Below are 10,064 nucleotides of genomic sequence, written 5' to 3'. Positions count from 1 at the left end.
CCATTGATTGGACATGGTGGGTGTGTGTGACAATAGCCAATGAGAGACTCTCTCTTCTCTTCACTTTGCTAGTCCCCTTTTGAGAGGGTGCTAGTAGGGGAAGGCCAAGGGGAAGCTAATGCCCCTTCTCCCACATGCACAAGGGACAACCACGCGGTTAAAGCCGGGGGGGGGGGGGGGGGGGAACAGTGGTCCATTGATTGGACATGGTGGGTGTGTGTGACAATAGCCAATGAGAGACTCTCTCTTCTCTTCACTTTGCTAGTCCCCTTTTGAGAGGGTGCTAGTAGGGGAAGGCCAAGGGGAAGCTAATGCCCCTTCTCCCACATGCACAAGGGACACCCACGCGGTTAAAGCCGGGGGGGGGGGGGGGGGGGGGGAGGCAACCTTGGGTGCAACCCACTCCAATTAGAGGTATTCAACCAACTTACCCAACGAGACTTGAATCGACCACCTTACTCTCACGACTGTCTTGGCCCCCAAGGCCCTATATTTTCAATGCTTTAACATATTTATTGTGCTCTTTCGAGACCATAACACCCCTAGGACGACATATCGAAGACGTGGCCTGCCAAGGCAGACGTTTTTGGAATATGGCGATGGCGAGGCAGCTCCTTCGGCGCAGCTCTGGCTGCCGCAGGCTGCTCCTCTCGCTTTCTCAAAACAGGGTCTCCGAGGGTGCCGCTTCCAGCACGCATCATCCCCTTCGCGCCATGGCAACGAAGGCGGCGGCCTCTCAGACGGACGGTGAGCTCCTCCGCATCCTTAAAGACGAGATAGAACACGAGAGGCAGACACGGATTTTAGCCAAGGTATACGTAATTTTCGTCTTGTACATACTGCTCATGCGCGTCGAGGGGAGGGATACTTGCGATGTTTTACAGCAAAGCTTCTGTTTCCCTTTCACTTCTCAGAGCGTCTCACTGCTCTGCTTGTTCCGATCAGTGCATCAGTGGTGTTTGCCCTAATCAGTCTGACTAGGATCAGCGCTGAAAACCTAGATTTAGCCCACCTTTCAATTTCGAAATTCAACCAAAATTAACAGGTGAAGAAACCTTCAAAATGTGAAGGATTTCAGTCTAAAGATGCCCGACGGATAACATCTGGACGTGATGTCTTTGGGCTGGCAAAGGTTATATGGAGTATTTGTTGATCGTATTCCGTTGTATTCCAGGAATGACGAACAATTCTCTCAGCTTTGCAACCTAGGTTTAGGGAGAGAGAAGAAACATGTTTAACATTGCGATGTTTTTGGATAGGCAAATGTTATATGGAGTATTTGTTTATCATATTCCTGGTGTATTCCAAGAACGATGAACAATTCTCTTAGCTTTGCAACTAAGGTTTACCGAGAGAGAAAAAACTCTTTATACATGTTGTCCTTATATTTTGAGTATTTTTCAAAAGCACAAATCTTGTCATCTTGACGTCTTTCTCAACACCACTAATTTTTCGTATTACCATATTATGGCTTCTCATGACGCACATTCATTCGAGACCCGAGTGAACCTTAGTGCATGGAGTATGTCTATCTGACTTCTCCCAATTGTGAGCACATGCATGGGCATTGTGAACTGTCTTCTTTCCTCATTCCTAACGAGATCCATCATTTGTGGTGGCTTTGCAAGCATAGTTGAAGAAAATGCTACATCAACTAGCTGAACTTCACACTTTCTACGTTCCATTTATGCTTACAGCCATGTACACATTGCCTCTTCAGTTCAAACTTGATCCCTGTTAAGGAGAGAAGAACAAAAGTGATGAAACAAACTCATGCCTAGCCAAGTGGAGAGCATACTTTGCTTTATATTGGGTCATCGATGTGCAACACATCAGATAGATAAAAATCATGCTTCACAAGTTATTTGAGATGGACATGGTGAAGAAGTTCTCAGAGGCATACTTGCAAGAGTTCAAGGATCTTTTGTATAAGATGGAGAACTTGGATAACTTTTAGGCGTTGCTCTATATGCATTATCCTTTAGATTGTTGCTGGAGTACCAAAATGAGGCATTGCGAAGTTCTCTTTAACTCATTGAAGAACATCTAATGGTATACAAAGAATTTTGATAATACTTTAGTCGTGTCTATAATAAGGCACAAAAAATATCAAACCAAATGACTAGTCGAGTAGTCTAAATTGAGCGTCCAAAATACCATAGTTGCCAAGAAACCCTTTTTGTAAGGTTCGAAAACTTGTTTCATACCAGAGTGGTTCAGAAACCAATGAAACACCTATTTTAAATTTCTGAAAAAGCCCTACCTTGAAAAGTATGTTTGAACTTTTGTAATCAACATTTGTCACGGTTTCATTTGACACACTAACATGGACATTAACATTGATTGCAAGAATTTTTCTTGAGTTGTTGTCTATGAAGCATATATATAGTGATGGCTTCTATAATTAAGGCTTCTGTTGAGAAATAGACAAATGATGTATGCTTGAGGAAGAGCTGTACTGAATCCCATATGCATAGTGAGGAGAGTGGAACAATCCAACTTCTATAAAGCATTGTACTTGAGTATCACTTTCATATGGAATGAATACAATGTCATGATGCTTTGTACTTTCAGTTAAGTGTCTTGATTTTGTCAGTTTTACACAAGATTATGTTTATCAATCCAAGCTACCAACTTGAAAACTAATTTACTTGTGTAACAGCTTGACTCGACTTGTCTATGTCATCATGAGTTTGATCCTCATCTTTCACCTGCCATAGCATCTGCCATGCTCTAGATCCACGATTTATAACATGGTATCAGAGCCTAGTCGGGCATGGTATAACTCCCTTCTCTGCTCTCTCAGTCCCTCTTAAACCTCAAGTCAACTCAATGAACTTTTCTCTCAACTCATCTCCACTTGCTCCACCTTAGCAGCCATAGGTAGGTCTGCACCTATCTTCTTTCAAGCTTTTATAACTTTCTCTATAGAGTATATCTCTTCAATCTTCCTTCTAAAGATTTATTCCTCGACTCCCAAGGCTTCTCTGCATTACATAAGAACTTGACATTGCCCTATTTGGAGCTTAGCATTGTCGCTTCTGTCAGTTGCTGCTATAAACTCAGTCTGTGGCCTGTAGGACATGTCCTTCATGGAGGACTTAGATGTCTCTCTAGAGGCAATATCTTTACAAGATTCCTTCTAAGGATATTATTCTAACCTCAAGGTGCTTCCTCTTGTAGCCTCAAAGCTTGACATTGTTTATCATTCAACCCAGCATTACCAAAAATCGACATTTCTGTCTGAAAATGCACATGCTTGCATTTATGTGCTCTGCGCGTGATGACGTTGCAACAATCTAGACGATGATCATAGGGCTTTTATAAAGCATAAAGAGAGCTTCATTTTCATATAAAAGTTTTAAAAATGATCCACTGTAGCTCCTACAATCAATGAAAAACCAAGCCTGGGTCAAAACCCTAATCCAGGAAGTTATAGCTAAGATTACTTAAAGCTTCAATTTTTTTCATTTTCTCACTCCTCTTGGCACACTCAGGCTCCTACCACTCTAAACTGAGTAATCACTCAGTGTTTAGTAAATACTTTATCAACCAATCATCAAGCTTTGGAAGATTTGGAGAAATCAAAGATGAAGGGGTAACATCAAGTAACAAGAATCATCATCTTCAAAACCATAGTATCTTTTGATACTACATAGTGGGATTTAACACTATCCCATCACTTGTGCTCGTTAGCACATTCGAGAAGTAACTCACCTTCTAATTCATGCTTCGAAGATTATTCCCAGTTTGTGTGATGATTTAAAGTCACATTGATAAAATTCTGTGTAAATCTCAATCTTCTTGTAAAATGATAGACACTGCTCGAGAGTTCTTGTGGTAAGATCACCTACTAAGATGACTTAAGTGGAACAAATAGCAAAGTTTAATGGTGAAGGCTTTCATGCTTGGAAGGAGAAGACTATGTATCACCTTATGCGAAAGGACTTGTGGGGCCTGTTTGAAGATGATGCAGATAGCAAGAAGGAAGATGATAAAGACGGATTTGTGAAGAAAACCAGCTCAAAACCAAAGAATGGAAGAAGATGAATAACAAGGCACTAGGTATCATTGCTTGGGGATTAAGTGATGATGTGCTACATCATATCTCTGGCATTAGAGATCCTAGAATTGCTTGGGAGGAACTTGACATGATGTTTGGTATCCAAGTAAAGAATTCAAAGGTAAAATTACTGATACAATTTTATAAACTAGATATCAAAGACAATGCTTCTATGACCATACACATTAACAAGTTCAAGGGCCTAAAAACCTAGCTTGCAACGCTTAAGAAGAATATTGATGAAGATGAAGCAATAGCCGTATTGCTTGCAAGTGTAAATAAGGATCCATATGAGAACCTTGTGTCCACCCTAAGTAATGTTCCCAGTCTCTCACTCAAAGACATTGAGCACTCACTGCTTGATGGAGAAAGCAAATTTAAAAGCAAAGATATAAAAGAGACCAGCTCAAGGGAAAATCTCTTATACACCAAAGGAGCTATTGGACCCAAGGGAAGAGGTGGAGGATTCAACACCAACAATAGAAGTCGGATGACATGTTATTATTGTGGTAAGACTAGCCATATTGCCAATGAATGTTTTCACAAGAAAAGAGCACAGCAGATGCAGAATGACCACCACCAAGGTCAATTCATGAATGAAGAAGAAGAAGAAGATGCTTCTGCTACCATTAACAACTCTAACAGATTGTTCTAAGGAAAATTGTTCCTATAGTGGATTTGCTTTGTAAAAACCCTTGTCAAAGATGTAAAGTCTCAAGCTTTAACTTGACCAGGCTGCCTATGAGCTAGTCTCCCGGGCCATGTTATCTGTAGGGGGGGCAAAAGCCAGCAAGTGTAGGGACTCATCATTTGAGGGGAGGTGTTGAGAAATAGACAAATGATGTATGCTCGAGGAAGAGCTGTACTGAATTCCATATGCATAATGAGGAGAGTGGAACAACCCAACTTCTATAAAGCATTGTACTTGAGTATTACTTTCATATGGAATTAATACAATGTCATGATGCTTTGTACTTTTAGTTCAGTGTCTTGACTTCGTTAGTCCTACACAAGATTGTGTTTATAAGTCCAAGCTGCCATCTTGGAACCTAATTCACTTGTGTAATAGTTTGTCTCTACTTGTCTATGTCATCATGAGTTTGGTTCTCATCTTCCACCTGCCATAGCATCTACCATGCTCTAGATCCACGATTTGTAACAGTTTCTTCTATATATTGATTGCAATGTATATAAGGACCATGATGCATGTATGTGTTGACGCTATGGTGAATCTCCATTTGCATTTCATAGGATCATGAATTCTCACAAATTACATTATATGAATCACAAAGTCTCATGATAGTTTTCTTCAATCTCAAATGAGACTTGTTTCTAAAACTTGTATAAAAGCTATGAAACCCATTTCATACCTCCCATTTTAGAAACCTTTAGGAACTGTGCAAAATACTAGTAAATCAGCTAAGAACTGGTGCCCAACATAAGGGCAGCCAGCCTCAACCCTCTCTGCCCTAAAACAAGGAAGCATCGTCTAAAATACATAAGACTCACACATGAGGTGTACAATCGGTTAACAGCTTGCTACCTTACTATCTATGAGAGTTGCCAATTGTCCATGACTGCTCCTGCTGCTGCAATGTCCTGCCCAGGCTGCCAAAGAGAACAGGTGTGCCACGTCATGGTCTATTGCATCAACTGCTTTTCCAAATACCAGGCACTGCTTTCCCAGCTCTCATGCTGCTGTTGACTTCTGTCACAGCAGGTAGACATGCATTTTGTTCAGGTGTGACTGCCCAAATTGCTGCTCTGTCAGATTACCAGCCAAAAAGCAGATTTGCCTGATGCAGTGGAGCTGCATGCTGCCCTAAATGCAGCCTTTGCAGCATAGACTGCTGCTATCAGCCTAATCACAGATTTTGCGCCATCCAAATACAGACCTTTCCTCACAATCGATAGCCTATTGTGAGTGCTAGCTGCTTGCTTACATTCAAGATCTATATGTGTGACAATGCACCCCACCCTCGCTTTTTGTGGCCTTGTTTGACTCTACCTTCAATACCTAAGAGCTTGACCCTTGTCTGGTCCTACTATTGCCTTATGCTTTGAGCCTTCACCTCTGTTCCAGCTTCTACAATTTATGGCAGTTGGCACCGTCATTTCCACTCCTTGTACTCCTATGTTGTATATTGTTCTACACCATAGTAGAGGTTCATTGTGCTTATTACCTTATTTCCATCCTCATTGTACATTTTTCCTTTATCATATAGATCTCAACATTTATTTGTTATCTAAAGAGTTTGTTCTTTGTGCACTTGATTGGTCCACTTGTCCTCACAAGCTCCAACCAAAAATGGTTGATTGAGGTACATCTATTTGTTCTAGAGCAGATTCTTCTCCAAACATTGGAAACACGGTACAACCAAGGAGCAAACTTCGAGCTCCAAGATTAAGGGACACATGAAGTAGTATGGTTGGATGGAGACTCCTGGTAGGAGTTCCCAAGATTGTTGGTAAACTATATGGATGCCATGTAGATATCAATGATGAGCTAAATAGGAGGGGATATCATGTGAACACGCTAGCACTTGGGCAACATGGACATGTTTGTTTAGGTAAGTGCCAAACATCTCATAGGTCTCTGTAGTCCAAATGCAATTAGGCACAACTGTGTGTGGGCTGGGCTATATATCAGCTTGAGTCACCAAGTAGTTCACTCAGCTGTTTGAACATTGTATTCACTGCAATTTTGGGCAGACTCAGGTTAAGACTTATGACACTAATTTGAGTGGGGGTCTAAAGTATAAAGTTTTCAAGTTGTTTATAACCTTTTAGTTTCAAGGTGATTATAAAAGGCGAGAGAAATCTATAGAGTGTTGTGCTAGTTGGATGAGTCTATAGATGGTCAGTTCCTTGCCTTGGCAGATACAAGTTGATTGTGTGATTGCAATTGGTTGGTGTGACTGCATATTTGACATTTTTGTTTTAGCCCCAAGTGTGCGCATGTGTGTTGCTACCCTCTCCATGTCTGATGTCTTGTTTTGTCGTTGGCACTCAGTTCAAGAACTTTTCAAGCCCAATAGTGATGTAATTTAGCCAGCCATAATCTCGCCGTGTTTGCCTATCATCAGGCAACAGTAGCATTCAGTTGCCTTTCTGTCCTGCGGTGATGTCTTGCAGCCATTCAGTTTGTGGTATTGTGTCTGTCATCCTAGAGCCCTCATCCTCAATGCTATCTATAGCTGTGTTTTGCATCAGTCCAGTCTTCCCTGCTTTGCATGTGTAACTGCATGATCAACTTGTTCCTTCACCTTAGTCCCAAGTTAAGTTCCAGTCGTGTGTGGCACTCCTCAAGTTCCAGACTGAATGTTCAGCTGATAGGTGTCCAGAGGTGCTCCAATCATTGTACCCAATGCGCCAAGAAGTAAAGAAATGAAAGTCTTTTTTTTTTGTGGTGGGGCAGGATCGGTGGGTATAGGGAATTGTAGATGTTTGAGTCCTCCCTAAATCTGACACTCCTTTCATTCAGCTTTGTTGTTGGGAGAATGTAGTGAGGTTCACTTGGGAGACTGGATTGCCCATCAAGTATAAAAAATTTCATGTATTACAGCAGTCATACCACTTATGAAAGCAAACAACCATTGACATGTTACATAATATGCACTAGACATCTTCTTTGGTATTTTGCAGGAAGAGCTGCAGCAGGTTCCCAAACCATTTACAATCATTAACAAGCCTGGCACTCAGCAAGTTGTTTTGCATAGAGCATACATCAACGAAGACATCACAGTGACATGTACCTTTCAAACTCAGCAGTTAGAAGGGGAGAGCAGTAATGATGAACTTGAAGATGATCCAGATGAGTTGGTGGAAATGGTCGTGAAAGTTTCCAAGAAAGGAGATGGTCCCTATTTGGAGATACATTGTGTGACATATGGTAGTACACCCGTTATTGATCGTGTTGCATACAAAGATGATGTCACTTGCATTAAGGACCTCGCTTATGACGGACCACAATTTTCGTAAGTAAACATGCTTGATAACTTCCCAAAACATAACGATTGGAATTAAAAGCTGGGCTATTGAGTTGACAGCTTTAAAAATGACTTTTTCTTCAGTGTTTTTTTTCTAGTAGAGCTTCAAAAGCTCTCCCTAACAGATGGGCTAGGCAAGTTTATACATTGTTGCTACCTTGTTTACCTGGTGTTTTCTGCAGTAATCAAGCTTGTTTTACTGTGCAGGGATCTTGATGACAATGTGCAAAAAGGATTTGTAAAGTACTTGACAGATCGGGGCATAGATGCGGAGTTATCTACATTCCTACTAACATACATGAAAAACAAAGAACAAAGTGAATACACAAGATGGCTAAACAATGTAGAGGCCTTTATAAAAAAATGAGGGCATTAAACCAACACGGTGATGTGATTTTTTATTTGACAACATGGGATATCTCATTTAGGCTGGCAAGAAGTTGAGGGTGTTCATACCTAAGTACGTTTGGGATTCTTATCCTCTAATATACAACTTAAAGTTTTCAATGTGATGGGATCTCTTAACAGGTGTATAGACGTTTTCACAAAAGACTTGCCCATGTGTCTGAGCCCTTTGAGTTTGTAAATCATCCTCTCAATTTAAACAATTAAGCATTTTTCCAGAAGATCTGCAGCTGTGTTTCAAGACCTTTTGGACATGGTATCCACTTAAATACAAAAGCTCCCAAGTGGTAGTTTGTAGTTAGGACGTAGATCCATAACAGTGGTTGTGTGTTAAAGTTGCTGGGACTTGGGCAGTGGTTGTGTGTTAATGTTGCTGGCCTGTCATTCTGTGATGTGATCTGATGTATGCACCTCTTGCCTCTGCCAGGTTCTGAAGCCGCACCGTTGGCCACGTAAGCCAGGTTGCTTTCGTTCTTAGGATATAGGTCCTTTCTTGATGCCCAGGATTTTGAGACCCAAGGATAGAATAAGTTAACTGCTCACGCATGTCAATGTACTGGGTAAATGGTGTGCATGATTTTTTTTTTGGGGGGGGGGGAACAGAGAGAAAGAGGGAGAGGGAGAGAGAGCGAGAGCGAGAGCGAGAGGGAGAGGGATAGGAGGGTGGTTTTTACATGGCAGGAACAGTCCCAAGATGCCTCAAGGTAAAAGGTATATACCACATTTCCAGGTTTTGGTCCCTTGTGGATTCAAACTTGAAAATTGGAAACAATGGCACCAGGCCTTCCACCACGAGAGAGAGAGAGAGAGAGAGAGAGAGAGAGAGAGAGAGAGAGAGAGAGGAGGGGGAGTTGTGAACCAAACAGCAGTCGGCAACTAAAAAAATACCTTATTAAACAGCAGTTGGCCCACTTCAAACCTTTTACGACTTACTTATTTATGGTATTGTGCTACTATTGGTTGGAGTGTTTTTTCAATTCATATAGTACAAGTTTGTCACAGGTAGCATGAGTAACTGCATAAGCCTAATAGAGGCCATTATTAGTGGTCAAAAGTATATGATTTTGGGTCATACTTGCTCACCACTTAGCAAAGTGCCATTTGATTGTAGTTTCTGTACAAGTACTTGTTTGCATGTAATAATGATCTAGCCTTATGAAAGAAGAGCAAAGCACCACTTGTACAAGCTTCTCATCACTACAATGCATAAGCACCCTTTATTAAGGCAAAAGCTTTTTGTGTGGTATATTGCTTCAATTAACTTCAACATAGGATCATATTGGGTTAGTGTTGCGGCAAGATGGAGCATCTTTTATCTTAGGGATGTGGTGTGTGGGCTTACTAAAATGAAGAGGTTTAAAGTGCAATTTTATAGGTGCTTAATTTGATGATGGCAGAATTGGGCATATGAAAGTTGCCACTATGATGGGCAAGATGATGTACAAGGTATAGTATTTCTATGATATGAAGGGTAGACAATTTGACTAGAACATGTGAATTTTGAGTACAGGTGGTATGAGGAACATCAAGATTAGGTATCTTGTGTTGATGGTGAAGATAACAATGGAAAACATTATTTCAAAGGAGTGAAGGAAGTATCCATGATG

The 10,064-nt window shown here is 41.1% G+C and overlaps 1 protein-coding gene across 1 annotated transcript; it reads left to right on the top strand.

The window, feature by feature from the left end:
* The first annotated feature begins 483 nt into the window (after positions 1-483).
* On the top strand, positions 484-8,673 carry LOC148040147 (uncharacterized protein At2g39795, mitochondrial-like). The gene is made up of 3 exons (XM_087697054.1): positions 484-812; positions 7,709-8,040; positions 8,260-8,673. Exons 1-3 carry the CDS (start codon positions 594-596, stop codon positions 8,417-8,419), a joined length of 711 nt encoding a protein of 236 aa, XP_087553180.1. The 5' UTR covers positions 484-593; the 3' UTR covers positions 8,420-8,673.
* The last annotated feature ends 1,391 nt before the right edge of the window (positions 8,674-10,064 follow it).

This window comes from Lygodium microphyllum, chromosome 2 (genome assembly GCF_053477565.2).
Source record: "Lygodium microphyllum isolate KBCC chromosome 2, Lygodium_microphyllum_v1.1.10, whole genome shotgun sequence".
In the NCBI taxonomy this organism is placed as follows: domain Eukaryota; kingdom Viridiplantae; phylum Streptophyta; class Polypodiopsida; order Schizaeales; family Lygodiaceae; genus Lygodium; species Lygodium microphyllum.
Note: the sequence above shows the minus strand (reverse complement) of the source record. Positions and strands in the feature narration are given on the sequence as shown.